Source organism: Sinocyclocheilus rhinocerous, unplaced genomic scaffold (assembly GCF_001515625.1).
Source record: "Sinocyclocheilus rhinocerous isolate Xijiao unplaced genomic scaffold, SAMN03320098_v1.1 scaffold789, whole genome shotgun sequence".
NCBI lineage: Eukaryota > Metazoa > Chordata > Actinopteri > Cypriniformes > Cyprinidae > Sinocyclocheilus > Sinocyclocheilus rhinocerous.
The window spans coordinates 3,030,212-3,046,275 of NW_015667306.1; the positions used below are offsets into that span (position 1 = coordinate 3,030,212).

The window sequence follows — 16,064 nt, forward strand, 5'->3', positions numbered from 1 at the left end:
AAACGTGTATATATGTGTGTGTGTATATATATATATATATATATATATATATGTTTACAAAAAATGATTTACTCATTTAAAAATCTTGGTCCTACAATACAATTTCTATAATTTCTTTCTTTTAGGGTAAAACATGACCAGACATGTGGACCAACTTAAAAAAATAAATAATCAATGGCTGTTCGATAGTCTATACAGCTACCACAAAAGTGCTCCACTTAAATAAGTATAATAAGTAATTTACAAGCATTCGTGTTGCCTAAAAAACAGCATTCCTGGTGAAAGAATAGAGCTGCATCTGCGCGCATGTGTGTATGTCATGTACTCACTGTAATAGCATGCATGCTGAACCCCAGCCCTAGCTGCCTGCATGCCACCATGGCCTCTTTGGTGGTCCAGCCCTCACTGCATACACTGCCCCACCGCTGCCCCACCCGCACCTCCACTCGCCCTTCATACTGCGAGCGCCCACCTGACAGACGCACCTGCAATCACAACCTACGCCACGTCAAACACACTCACACCTTACCCCGCTCACCCATCTGTCTCCTGCCATTCGCTGCTTACCCACATACACAGAAAGACGACCCTGCTAAGGAGACCAGGAGCCTGTAGTTTAACCAAGCTGTTCAATAACCAAACTTGAGCTGACTGATCTTTTCAGCAGGTTTATTTCTGTCCGTCCCTGTACTACATGCACTGACTCATGTGGTGCGTTTTCAAAGTTCAAGGCTTTGAAAAATGTATGTTGTAGTGTGTAAGCCAGCATCATCTGATTTTTTCTATGGCAGCAGAAAGTTCAAGGCATTGTTAGCATGCAAGTGTGTGTTGCTGTTACTGTTAGCATCCTACTTGTAGGCCATGGTTGGCGTACCCGAGGCCCAGCTGCCTGCACACAACCATGGCCTCCTCAGTTCCCCAGCCTTCTCCACAGATCAGGCCCCAGCGCAGCGTCCCGTTAGTCTCAGTATATAACACCTCCACACGGCCCTCGTAGCGAGTTCGGCCCCCTAAGATGCGCACCTGAGCAGGGCACAACCAGGAACGAGGGGTAAGAGGGAGTTCAACTAGAAATATACAGGAGACCGAGGCTAATTGTCACACTTCTTACTCTAAAGAATGCTTCTTGAGGTGTTTTTTTGTGAAGTTTATTTCAAAAGTCAGTTTTGGCAACAAAAAAACTTATAATATTTCCTTGCCAAAGAAAGGAAAGATACATAGTGGGGTTGTTATATTATATGGGGTAAATTTAAGCAGTAAACAATTATGTAATAATAAAACTAACCAATAAACTACCAATAAAACTACTATACCATTGTTTTGGGCAACAAAAATTAAAATATGTATAAAATTAGAACTATTTGCACACAACCATGGCCTCCTCAGTTCCCCAGCCTTCTCCACAGATCAGGCCCCAGCGCAGCGTCCCGTTAGTCTCAGTATATAACACCTCCACACGGCCCTCGTAGCGAGTTCGGCCCCCTAAGATGCGCACCTGAGCAGGGCACAACCAGGAACGAGGGGTAAGAGGGAGTTCAACTAGAAATATACAGGAGACCGAGGCTAATTGTCACACTTCTTACTCTAAAGAATGCTTCTTGAGGTGTTTTTTTGTTAAGTTTATTTCAAAAGTCAGTTTTGGCAACAAAAAAACTTATAATATTTCCTTGCCAAAGAAAGGAAAGATACATAGTGGGGTTGTTATATTATATGGGGTAAATTTAAGCAGTAAACAATTATGTAATAATAAAACTAACCAATAAACTACCAATAAAACTACTATACCATTGTTTTGGGCAACAAAAATTAAAATATGTATAAAATTAGAACTATTAAAACCTATGTGACAACTTGCACTGACCGACATTTATGAAAAATATTCTTGTACTGAGAACACAGTTGGACTTTTTTAGTTAAAATCTACCTTCATTATATAGTTGACTCTTGTTTGATTGTACCGTTCAAAAATTTGGGGTCAGAAGTATTTTTAAATATTTTTGAAAGAAATTCTCTTATGCTCACCCTGGCTGTATTTATTTGATGAAAAATGCAGTAAAAACAGAAATATTGTGAAATAGTATTACAATTTTAAATAACTGTTTTCTATTTAAATAGATATTAAAATGTAATTTACTCCTGTAATGGCAAAGATTAATTTTCAGCAGCCATTACCCCAGTTTGCAGTGTCATGTGATCTTGCAGAAATCATTTAATATGCTGATTTGGTGCTCAAGAAACATTTATTATTATTAATGTTCAAAACAGTTCAACCAGTTGTGCTACATCATATTTTTGTGGAGACCATATAAATTTTTTTGCTAGTTGAGTATGTGACAACTAGCCCGGTGTATTCTACATGCATATTAAGAGGTTTCAACCAGTTGTGCTACTTCATATTTTTGTGGAGACCATATAAATTTTTTTGCTAGTTGAGTATGTGACAACTAGCCCCGGTGTATTCTACATGCATATAAGAGGTTTCTAGCAGTAGGTGCATAATGGTTAAGGTACGTTGCATCTGTTGAGAATCAATCATAATAAATCACAACAGATGATTAATTAATTCCAGTAATTGTCTCTTGATCCAGACAATGATACCCAATATTTCCAGTCATCCATTTTGAGCCAAAATGAATACTGAGCAGCACAACATCATGAATAAATGTAATTCATTTGATCATTGCTATGTTCTTCTTGAATTGAGAAACAAGCAATAGATGCAAATTAATGTAATATAGAGTCACTGGAAACACAGAATGACATACAAAAGACATATGTGTTAAGTAACCAAAATCAACACACAAGAAGAAATGTTATGAGTGTGAGTATGTGTGTTGCTCTGACCGTTTTCTCATAGCCCATATATGGAACATTACAGCGAACTGAAGCATCTTCAGTGTGTTTGCAGTCCTCCGCTGTGATGTTTTTATAGCGGCAGTTCCACAGGGAGCGCTCATGACCTGTGCACTGCACCTCATTCATATGGATAGGCCCCAGCCCTGAGACATAAAAAATAAAATAAAAAATACATAAAATTGTGTAACTAACAGTTTTATTCATGCAAAGACATTGGCCCTAAAAAAGTAACACACAGTTTCGGTTCCCATTGACTTTCATTGTATGGACAAAAAATACAATGGAAGTTGTTTTGGAGAAAAACGTATAAGTATTGCAAAAGTATTCAGAGTTGGAGTTCCAGAAGTCTGAATCTTTCTCTGTCCAGACTACCATCTTTGTACAATTTCATTATTGGTCACTGTCCAATGAGCGTACAGATCATTCTTTGATACATCATTCCCAGTACTTTCCACAATTGTTTATTATTTTTCATAACACTTGCTTTCATTGTAGAAAACCCCCTGCTAGTCTGTTTTTCAAAAAGATAACTTCTCTCATCTACTACTTTCCGGGTGCCCAAGGTTGCAAAGGCATGTACATTTTAGGATTTTAATAAGCTGTCAGGATTTGAATGAGTTGTACACACATTATCTACTTCCGCATCTCATCCTGTAGCATCGCCCATCTCCGGTCCTTCTTTCTGTATTCTCTATTCATAAGCGCAGTCACATACAGTCAAACCAAAAATTACTTAGACACCAGATATAATTTTTGATAATTTTTATCAAAATTAGTGGGTGCAGGACACTATAGTTCATTTATGTAAGTGAGGATAGCACTGTGACATATTATACCCAAAAATTCTTCATTGAGCTGAGCGTGTTTTGCTTAAGTGTTTTTCTTCAATTGCTAATGTGAACTTTTTACACCACAGACTGAACAAAATTAAGCATTGCTTGGTAATTGGTTGTCCTAAATTGGTATTATCTAATTATGTACTTAAATTTAACAGCTGACAGCTATTCAACCTAATTCATTACATTTCTATAAAAGTTATCTGACATTATCAAGATTAATTTGTTCTGACACAGTTTAACTCTGAGTTCTTGTCATATTTTATTACCATTTTCTAAACTATAGCAAATAAACTGTAATAATGTGAGAAATGTTGAAGGTGTCTGAATAAATGTTGGTTTGACTGTAGGCCATGAGGCCTACACAGTCAGTCAGTTTGGCCTTGAGGCCTCCAAAAATGCACATGGCTCTCATACATAGCAGAATAGCTCACACAAACATACAAAGTAACTTCTTCAAATGTTTTATTTTGGATAAATAAAATATTTCATCAAAGCCAGTGGGAACCCAAACTGATTGGTTACCATCATTCTTCAAAATATCAGCTTTTCTGTTCTACAGAAGAAAGAAAGCCATACAAGTTTGAAACCACATGAGGCTGTGTAAATGATGACTGAATTCTCATTTTTGGGTTATCTATCCCTTAAAGTGAAGTGTTTCAAGTTTGTTTAAAGGGGTCATAGGATGCCCATTTTCCACAAGTTGATATGATTCTTTAGGGTCTTGATGAAAAGTCTGTAACATAGTTTGGTTAAAATTTCTCAATGGTAGTGTAAAAAACACCTTTTTTACCCTGTCAAAAACAGCTCTTTTCAGAGCATGCAGATTTGTAGCATTTTCCTTTAAATGTTAATGAGCTCTGTTGACCCTGCCCCTTTCTTCCGAGCCGCTCTCAGAGAGACTGTTTACTTTAGATGCATTCATCGTGAAACTTGCTAATTAGCACATTAATAGGAAAGGCGATTTGCAAAGATTCGTTAAAAAAACCTTACACTCACTTCTTCTGTAGGTGAAGCTGGATCACGAATGATTCGCGCGAACATAGACGCATTTATGTAGATCGGGGGCGCATTCCCTTTTTGGTGCCGTACAGTATTTTTATGGCTGGAATACACTACATGACTTTTCAAAGGATCAAACACTACCAGACTTTCAAGTCGTGCACAACAAACTCACACATAAAGATGCATGACACATAAAAACAAAATATCAAACATTTGATATCCTCTGACTGCATATCCTCCTTTTCTTAAACTGTGCATTTTAACTGAATTGTTCTTTTTTTCTCATGATGTTGTATGTCTGATGTGTTTTTTTTCTGTGCCAGCTGTGTGTCTAAGTCCAAGACAAATTTTCCCTAACAGGGATAATAAAGTATATACAGTCCAATCCAAAAAATCTTAAGTCTGAAGCTAAAAAGTCTGTGCCCATCATACAGTATGCGATTTTTTGTGAGATCTGTCAACTTAAATCTGCAGACTGGCAATAAATTTCAGCAACTAGCATTGACTCCAAACTGCAAATTGGGGCAAAAATCTGGGCAATAAAGGAGGTAATAAATGAGGGCAGTTATATTATCTCTGAAAACCTCAGAGATGAGAGTCCAGGTCACTGGTCAGGTAATAAAAGCATTCCATGCATTCCTTCACTGCAGGAAAAACAGTGTCTGTATTTGTTCCATTACATCGGTCCATCCCCTAATTTGTTTTTGTCTCTCTTTTGCAATCTCACCTTGTCCCATGCGGGCACCCGTGAGGGCTTCTTTGGCAGAGCCGAAGCCCAGTTCTCTGCATACGACGTTGGCAGAGAGCAGGTTCCAGCGATCATCACAAATCGTCCCCCATTCACTGCCCTTCAACACCTCGACACGGCCCTCACCATATTTCGCTCCACCCTTCAGCCGTATAGTAGACTGATGAGAAAAAAATAGAGAAAGAAACAGTTAACATAAGTATATAAACTTATATATAAACTAATCTAAACTTATGTAGCACTAATGAAATACACAGTTTACCGGCATCTTGAGTTTCTTCCTCATGGCAGTGCTCTGTGCGTACAGTGGACCGGGCACACAGCTGACCACAGCAGGCATTCCTCCAGGACACGACTCTGTGGCATTGCCATAGTTAAACTCCAGAGGACATGCAGCCAAGTGTACTTCTGTGCCTGAGCATGCCACTGAATGAACCAGGAAGTGATTCTTCTGCCGTTCAGCATACAGCCTGTGAGAGGAGAAGTGAAAGAGACGCTGACCATGTTTACATGCATTATTTTCAGATTAGGGTCCATACTCAGGTTAAGCCTTTATTCAGAGAATTTAATAAACTCATTCATTCTCATTGATAGACACTCACCAGGACAACAAAATTGCATAATGTACACTACTGTTCAAAGGTATGGTCGGTACAATTTTTTTTACAATTTAAAATTTATATATATATATATAAAACATTTTTTTAAATGTAATTTATTCCTGTGATAACAAAGCTGAATTTTCAGCATCATTACTCCAGTCTTCAGTGTCAAATGATCCTTCAGAAATCATTCAAATATGTTGATTTGCTGCTCAAGAAATGTTGAAAACAGCTGTACTGCTTAATATTTTTGAGTACACATATTTTCAGGATTCTTTGATGAATAGCAACTTCAAAAGAACAGAATTTATTTGAAGTAGAAATCTTTGTTATGCATGTCACTTTTGATGAATTTAATGTTTCCTTGCAGAATAATTTATTTATTTTTTCCCAAAAAAAAAAAAAAAACCTTGAACCCAAACTTTTAAATGGTTGCATATTTCCACATATAATAATTTGAGAAAGACAATTCTTTGTCTTTTAACCGATTTCTATAATCTATAGGTTTTGTCTAGGCCCCAGAATCACCTGTAATGCAGCATTTCTGACTGACAACATTTAGATTTATTGAACAAAAGAGAAGGTTGGAAAGGTCTGAGCCAAAAAGGTAATGCATGTTTCCCCTTTTTTACCAAGGTTACCTTTTAGCTGCAGCTGATTTGCCCGGTTTAGGCTTAGTGCTAGTTTTAGTGATAGCCTTAGCTTTGGGCTCCTGCCTGTAATGCAAACAGCCATTAAGCATTCAGAAACACTCAAATGTCCACTGCAACATCCAACATGCACATGCACACATATACATATCAGCTGCATGGGAAAGAGGACAATAAGATCCAAGTCTTTTTCGAATTAATTAAGACTTAACACTGTCAAGATGCTGTGAGGCACAAGCTAACTAAATTAATAATTATTTGATATATAATAATAATTACCATAAGTGTCAGTAACAGAAACTTTGGAATGAGAACTACAAAATACCACATCAATTAAAAAGTACAAATGTTAGTGGTGATTTCACTTTCCCATGCCTGTTATATCCATTGAAACTAGCACATTAGAAGCACAAGCACACATATCTGAAGTGAACATGCAGTAAGCACAAGGAGGGATTTGTGTTAGTATGAGGGTATCTGTTTCAAGATATCTCCCTCAGAAAGCTTCTACTCTTGCACAAGCACAGCCTCATCTCAAAACCATGTGAGTAAAACTAACAGATGGTAATAAGTTCTTAATGGGGAAATGTTTCGTCCACCACTCTTTCAGACAGACACACTCACTCACTCACACAAACACATCGCTGAGAGAGCATATCAACACAACCCCATCACAAAAAAAGGATAACTGACTAAATCTTGGAAACTGCAGTTAGTTGACTAACACTAATAGTGTTGTGTACTAAAGCCACACTATGTGCTTGAGTCCTCTAGGGAAAGAACACTACTGGTTTCTTTCCCTCAGATAGTACCTGGCCGCTGTTACTTTAACTTTAGATTTTGGCTCAGCAGATCTCTTTCTGAGATGCCTGTTGAAAACATGGAAATGGGGTCAATACACACATGTACACTGTTTACTGTATCACTCTTATTTCTTTCTGTCCACTTCAGGACAGTTTAGACTGTTTGAGATGGGAAAGGTTGAGTGGCATCACCATATTCCCCTTGGGATAGGTCACCCAAAAATGAAAATTCTGTCATTAATTACTCACCCTCATGTCGTTCCAAACTTGTAAGACCTTCGTCCATCTTCAGAAAAAAAAAGATATTTTTGATGAAATCCAAGAGCTCTCTGATCCTCCATAGACAGCAAGGGTACTACCACAGTCAATGCACGAAAACATAGTAAGGACATCATTAAAATAGTCCATGTGGCATCAGTGGTTCAACTGTAATTTTATGAAGCTATGAGTACCACGACACATGCGTGTTCTACATCAGCAGAACCACACGCACGTGCCGTGGTACTCTCAATAATGTTGGTGGACTGTCCCAGGAGAGAACAAGTCATTATTTTTGTTTTCTTTGCGCACAAAAAGTATTCTCGTAGATTCATAAAATTACGGTTGAACCACAGATGTCACATGGACTATTTTAACAAAGTCCTTACTATGTTTCTGGACCTTGAACGTGGTTGTTGCGTTCCTGTCTGTGCAGGTTCAGAAAGCTCTCGGATTTCATCAAAAATATCTTAATTTGTGTTCCGAAGATGAACGAAGGTCTTACGGGTTTGGAACGACATGAGGGTGAGTAATTAATGACAAAATTTTCATTTTTGGGTGAACTAACCTTTTAACCCTTACTAAATAGAAAAAAATGTGTGCTTAATTGTACTGAATGTGCACTTGTAGTATACTTCACAGCATATATTTATAGAAAACTGTACCTGCAGATAATATTAATAAAATAAAAGGCATCTTGTGTGTACTTAAAGAGTTCACTTTCATTACTGTTTTTTAAAACACTTTTAAAAAGTGCACTTGTGGAAATGTTTGACTTTTACATTTTAAATCAATATGTTTTAATAACCTTCAGTGATGCTTCAAAGAAGTACACATATTTTGATGTACTGAATAACATTCTAAAGCACATGTAAAGTACTTGATTATAATTTTAACTGCAGAATGTTATTTAATATTACATTAAAGTTGAAGAGAGTTTATTATATTATTTAGTTATAGCTGATATAATTTAATATATATCTAATTATATTATATTACTTAAAAAGCCATCATATTTGGCCTAACATTAACATTACACTAACATTTTTTTATTTGATTTTGACTGTATTTTGTGGGTTATTTTGACCTGACCAACTATGATAAAGTCGAAGCTTTGCAGAAAGAAACCTTCTGGTTAATAATAAAACAGGCTTCTTTAACTATGCTGGAATCCTAAGTTCCATTAAAATATCCTAAAAACTATAAAAACAACTGAAGTGCGGTTATGGAAACATCATCAGTCAAGAATGTGGGGTAGGTAATGGTGCGTACGTGCCTTATTAGGGAGACGGGCTGAGAAATGAAACCGTTATATAGTCTATAAAACCACACATGGGAAATAAATGCAGACAGACGTTGAATAGAGACTTCCTCTTAGCTTTTTCTTATTGTTCACTGGTTGGTTTGTCTAAGTGTATGTGTGTAAATTTGTACTGCATAGGGCTTATTCATGTAAGTGGAACATTCTTGTAACATTCCATTGGATTTTGGGATGAGACCCCTACAGTGCACTTTCTACCAGTTGGTGTGCATGAATGTCCTACGTCTATGCAATGGTTTCCTTGTCCAGGTGTTTGTCTGTGGTTTAAACTGTGTGTATGTTGCTGCATTTCACAGATGACTGAGAAAGTAAACATAATTTCCTCTCACATTGGCTAAACTACCACAGTAAAGTGAGATGCCACACACAAAGTCTAAATAGAGTAATATTCAAATGTGTAAAAGTGTTTCCATGGCCAACCACAATCCAATCAATTCCTGATGATGGACAAAATCGATTCCTTCCCTACATCCAGGCCTCAACATGTCATGAACACTCACTTGTAGAAGTTCTTGTTGACCTTCTTCTCGTGGGGGAATCCCATCATGCCGCAAACCACATGTGAATTTTTGGGTGTCCAGCCATTATCACAGATCTGAGCCCATCCGTCTTTATTCTTGACTTCCACCACCCCCTCAGTGACAGGCATCCGCTTAGTCGCTATGGTGAACACAGGACGCAAACGCACCTCCTCTACTTTATTCTCATCTACCTGCACCTGAGAGACACATGATGCAAAAAATAAAAACCATATGGACAACCAAACATGAACAGAGCGTGAACAAGCTTGTGAGATGGGAGTGTATTTAACCCCTTTAGACAGCGCAGGACAAAAAAAAGATGCAGAGCTCAGTCATCGAGTGTTTCCTGCATGTTAGTCTTTATCGTTAACTAAAACTATTAAAAAATTTTTGTTACGGTATTTAAAATTAAGCTGAAATAAAACATACAAATACAAATACTAGATAAAAACTTAAAGGGGTCATATGATGTTGCTAAAAAGAACATTATTTTGTGTATTTGGTGTAATGAAATGTGTTTATGTGGTTTAAGGTTCAAAAAACACATTATTTTCCACATAATGTACATTATTGTTTGATTAGGAAATAGTCCTCCATAAAATGCACTGGACACATCTGAATATTTGGGTTGAACTGTTCTGGAACGTTGTTGTAAATACAACTTAACCACTGATTTCTAGTCGTGTCCTCTTTTGGAAGACCAAACAAAGTAGTTTCGCTTTCACAACGAAACACACAACGCCTTTACGACATGGCGGCAGCAACAATAGTACAGCGAGAATAAAAGTCACGCCTTCTTTCTTTACGTGAACATTTGGGCGGCGTTATGCAAATCTTCCCACACAGTGACGTAGGTATGTGGGGGCGCGTTAGAACGAGCCGTTTTAGGTAGGAGAGGCTGACTCTTAAGTTTTATAAAGAATATCTCTTTGGATTTGAGACTTTAGTCTTTGCAACTTTACAGATCTTCTTTATGCACCAAGAGATTGTAACACTTCAAAGAGAAAGGAAAAATTGAAATCGCATCATATGACCCCTTTAAACTAAACTAAAAAATTAGTAATGTTGCCTTGTCAAACTAACTTAGTTTAAGTTTACTGGACAACTAGAAATAACTAAAAATTAACTGTACTAAATCTAAATTACACTTAAGAGTAATATTTTTAAAAAGGTAATAAAAATCACAAAATAAAAAAAATCCATAACAAATAATAAAATTACTAAAAAATTAAACTAAAATGAAAACTGAAAAAAGAACATAATTAAAAATATTAATAAAAAACTACAATAATATTAAAAGTATGCTGTTAAAATACCACTGTGTTAAAAGTTATTGTATTTAACTCCATTTCCCACACTTAGAAATGCTAAAAGCAAGTATTCTATTATAAAGACAACATGTTGTTTTTAAATTATTTTTTGGAAAATATTTACTAGGTGTTAAATTAGCAACATTTCTTTTTTGTACTATCTGAGTTAGGGCCATGAATATATTAACAATGTTAGGCACACAGGTTTCTGTGATTAATCCATTTATTTGCACTAAACAATACTTACTGTACAATATAAGAGAAACTTATTTTAAATTAAACTGAAATATATTTGTATAACACTTAATAATAATATTGTTACAAAGTGGTAGTAGTAAAAGTAAACTAGCAAAGAAGCTATAGTTAAAATACCACTGTGTTAAAAGTTATTGTATTTAACTCCATTTCCCACACTTAGAAATGCTAAAAGCAAGTATTCTATTATAAAGACAACATGTTGTTTTTAAATTATTTTTTGGAAAATATTTACTAGGTGTTAAATTAGCAACATTTCTTTTTTGTACTATCTGAGTTAGGGCCATGAATATATTAACAATGTTAGGCACACAGGTTTCTGTGATTAATCCATTTATTTGCACTAAACAATACTTACTGTACAATATAAGAGAAACTTATTTTAATTCAATTAAACTGAAATATATTTGTATAACACTTAATAATAATATTGTTACAAAGTGGTAGTAGTAAAAGCAAACTAGCAAAGAAGCTATAGACAACACTGGCCAAACAAAAGAAAAATTAAAATAAATTTAGAAATAGACAAAAATATATTGTTTAAGTACAGTTAAAATACATTTTGTAAAATATTTTCTCTCATATTTTCTGTCAACGGCAGTTAGATTTTAATTTTTCATTTTAATCGTGTCTGTGTAGGGTCCTTTACCTCTATAACATTGGAGTCCACGTATCCCAGCAGTCTCTCATCTTTACAGATCACTCCAGCGTCCTCATCATGAGTGCAGTCACTGTTACCCCAGCCACGAGATTTACACACTGACACGCTCCTCTCACTGCCACTGCACTGCACATTGTCAAGCCAAATCTTACCTGCAACAAACACAAACTCTCTGAGCACATACAGAAACTGCTTTATATCTGCTCTGATTGAGTGTGCGAATGCGTGCAGGAACGTTACCTGTGCCCTTGCCATACTTGGCGCTGTGAGTCCAGCCCGTGGCAGACACGAAGCCCAGCTGGCGACAGAGGACATGGGCATTGGCCAGCGAGAAGTCATCATCACAGATGGTTCCCCATTCGCCTTTATAAAACACTTCAATTCGGCCCTCATTGTGTTTCCTGGGGAAGCCAGACAGACGGAACTTCAGTGTCTCCGGGCCTTCTGCTGTCTGAGGGGTCGGTGTGGGGCTCGAGCGCACTGGCGGTGTGGTTTGGGCAAAGCATGATGGAATCCAAGCATGAAGTAGGAAGACAACAATGTGTCGCCACCACTGACACAGCTCCATGTGCGGCTCTGCGGCAGGGAACAGAAATAAAGAGGGGAAGGTTTGAAAAATACTGAAAAACATGTGGTTACTGTTGTGTGAATGTCAGTATGTTTTGATTTGAGCACTATCATGTGTTCACACAGAACATGTTAAGCACACTCCTACCCCTAGTTCTCATTACCGTAATGCAAAAATGTAATTTGTCATTACTGTACTGTAAAAAAAATTACTGTACACTAAAACAAATGAGTAGGACTTATTTTTTACTAGTAAATGTCGCAAATAATTACAAAGTAATGCACATTGCATTAAATGTTTAATTTTGAAGCAGAAAGACTGAAATAATAATACATACTGCAGTTATCTTTTTTTTTACAACTTCAAAAAATATTTTTTACGGTTTACAGTAAATAACTATTCTCCAAAAAACCCTCTAAAAGTAAAGTATGTTCAGAAGCATTATGGTAATGATCATGTCACAAAAAAGCAAAATGTGTCTTGGAAATGTTTTCTTGAATTTCCAACAATTGGATATCATTAAATGACAGATTGATTGAAAATGACGTACAACTAAAACTATTCTGTTCACAAGAGGCATTTACCGTAATTTTACTTCTGGTCAAATTTCACCCCAAATGTGTACTGTTTAAGGACTATTAAGCCTATTTTTAGGACCATGAAGATTTTCTGCCATGTGACATCATTTTTAAGCAAGGTGACTAACCCCCATCACCACTTCTCATTACCGTAATGCAAAAAATTACTTTATCATTACGTAATGCAACAAAAAATAAATAATAATACTGCACTAAAAGAAATGTACTTTGTTGCTATAAAATTTCACAAATACATAATTAAAACAGTATTTTCTTGTAAAATGTACTCCAGTAATATTTATTTACAACTTTGAAAAAAGCATGTTTTGCAGTGTACAGTAACAAGAATCTAATAATTAGAATCACCATCATGAATAATGGTTATTACAAAAAAAAAAAAAAAAAGCATTCAGAAGCATTACGGTAATGATTATCATGTTATACAAATAATCCAAAACATCTGAATGGTCCTAGAAATAAACTTTAATAGTTTTCTTTATAAAAAAAAATTATGTACCTTTTCTATTTATTTCGGAAAAAAATGTGTCTCGGATATGTTTTCTTGAGATTATTCACCCACAGATTAAATGTCTGTGCATGTATCCAACACACACTGGGGGATCCAGTTGTTATAGTGCTATAGAATGAGTATACTGTTATAGAATGAGTGAGTAGGAAAAACTAACAATAACTGCATTTGACACAGACATCTCATCCATCACATAAACATCTAAACTCAATACTTTCATGTGCATGAACCTATTTTGATATTTTGAACAGCATGAGCTGTAGCCATCCTGCAATAGCTGGCATATTGACTTTAGAGGAAGCAGTAAAACATTTTACTGAGCCACCCACTGACTTTGTGTTTGATTGACATGAGGTTCAACTCATAATGTTTGTAGACAGAAGTGTTTAAACCCTTTGTATATAGTATGACATTGCACAGATAATTGTGTTGATGATATAACTGCCCCTCACTGGTGCGGCGATGGGATTTCACTAATATAACAACAGCTTAACAGACAAGTCACTCTGGTGCCTGTGGGTCACAGAGGAATGTAAATCTTGAGCACCCTCTCCACTGGCTATGAGCGAGTACAGACCCGTTACCCAAACACATGGCCTTCTATACTGTCAGTTCGTGGACTGGACTGGATCTTTGAATTGCCTTCATTTGAATATCAAGTCATAATACAATCTTTTTAATCCAGGTAAAAATGTCGGCCTTTACATTCATATCAGGGTGATTCATGAATATTTCCTTTAAATATGGCCACTTTTGGTCCAGTAGACTTTAAGAAAATAAACTCTTTAAGAACACAGTTTTCTTGTTTGTTAGTTTACTTAATTTTTCTATTAACAATGTCCCACACTGGGAATACATGTATCCCAAAAGAATTTTTTCATTTCTGTCATTAACATTACACCACAACTTTAATTATGTATTGTATTGTGGAAATGAGGTGATGGAATTTTAATTTTGGGATAAAATGGCTCCTTTTTCATCCTATAGGAAATTCATAGCTATAATTTTTTTAGAATCTTAAATACACATTTTTTTCTAGAATCTCAAATATGCATAATTTGACAAAACAACTTGATTGGAAATGACAAATATAACTATTCTATGCACAAGAGATATTTACCTTTTACTTTGTTTTCTTCACGACCAATACTTCCTTTGTCTTCTTTCTAATAAAGTAGGCTACACTTACTAACTAATGCATATTACATATTAAATACCTATTAAATCTGCTTAATTGTATAAGACAAGTATTTTAAGTAATTTCAAGAATGTTACATGTGTAAAACTTAAATATGTAAAATATGTCAAACTGAATAGATCAACAACTTTTCCTGGATGGATCCAATTATACAAGGGAGTAAAGAGACTGGCGCGCAATTGAAAACAGATCTCCAGTAGCTCAGGGGCACATGATTCACCGGCACATGGTATTTCCACGGTAAATATAACTAAATCAAACTAACGGCATAAAATACATGATAAAAACCATAACTCACATCATCGGTAAACTATATCATGCTTTGAAATGCCTATAAACAGGCAAAAGAAATGCTGAGGTAACGGCGAGACACAGCCAGGTCTGGACCCCACAAGGTAAATTCACTATCAAACATCAGGTTAATAAACATGTAAGGGCAAAATGCAAACCGATGTTAATCTACTTATTTAAAATGACTTCAAATGTAGTTCAAGCAGCTCAGCTTCTCTGGACAGTTGAAGACTGCTGTTGGGGAGGAGAAAAAGGAACTTCCGACAAAACTCTAATAGTGTTTTAATAATGATATCAGTGTTATTTAAAACTTAAAACTGTTGCAAATGCTTTGACATCATTTATTAGCTTCACTGTAAAACTGAGAGGAATAAAGGGACGTGATAGAGGAAGTGTAGGCTCCTTGGCGTCCAGCTGCTTTATCTCAGATCATATCTGTGCAAGTAAATAACGTTAACGTTACTCTATTCAACAATATTTATGACACTTTTGCGAAAAAGATCAAACTATTCAATAATATACTCAGAGGAATAAAAATCATAATTTCCCCCCCTTACCTCAAGTTAAGCGGTCTCTCCACAGTCTTGGCACACAGTTTCATGCAGTTTATATTTATGCACAGAACCAGAAAAGCATTCAGAAAAGACTTGAGTACCTGCTGCAGAACCCAGACCTTGCACGAAGCAAAGAAAAGCGTCTAATGAGCAGCAGAGATAACGGGCTGTAACGGCAGTGAATTGCCAGCTAGACAGTCGTGCGGGTGGGAGAGAGAGCGATGGAAGACGGGGGCACAGGGGGAGAGGTGGAGCTGACTCGTGGACGACTTCACACGAATGAAAAGGGGCAGGATTTATTTTAGGAAAAACACATAGCCCTTTCACAGTTCAGGAAAAGATTTTCCTACTTGCATAATGGAACTTTCTTCTGCTCAGGCACGTACTACGTTTGTAAAAATACATGCTGGGGGATTCTGATCTTCGTGAAATTTGCTGGAATATTTAAATTAAAAAATAACGTGCCACTTAAAATATCAGAATTTAATTAATCAAGTCATTGTTTCTGCATGTCAAAAGC

General features: G+C 36.2%; 1 protein-coding gene across 1 annotated transcript in view; it reads right to left on the bottom strand.

The window, feature by feature from the left end:
• LOC107733697 (lysyl oxidase homolog 3-like) overlaps positions 1-15,974 on the bottom strand; it is a 21,177-nt gene extending 5,203 nt beyond the window's left edge. Inside the window, exons 1-11 of the mRNA XM_016545432.1 lie at positions 15,548-15,974; positions 12,067-12,402; positions 11,815-11,978; positions 9,580-9,797; positions 7,510-7,566; positions 6,689-6,763; positions 5,708-5,915; positions 5,425-5,605; positions 2,845-2,999; positions 853-1,023; positions 330-485 (exon numbers count right to left, since the gene is read on the bottom strand). Of these exons, the coding sequence (XP_016400918.1) occupies positions 330-485; positions 853-1,023; positions 2,845-2,999; positions 5,425-5,605; positions 5,708-5,915; positions 6,689-6,763; positions 7,510-7,566; positions 9,580-9,797; positions 11,815-11,978; positions 12,067-12,394 (1,713 nt within the window). The 5' untranslated portion in view covers positions 12,395-12,402; positions 15,548-15,974. The remainder of the gene's footprint in view (positions 1-329; positions 486-852; positions 1,024-2,844; positions 3,000-5,424; positions 5,606-5,707; positions 5,916-6,688; positions 6,764-7,509; positions 7,567-9,579; positions 9,798-11,814; positions 11,979-12,066; positions 12,403-15,547) is intronic.
• Between the last annotated feature and the right edge of the window lie 90 nt (positions 15,975-16,064).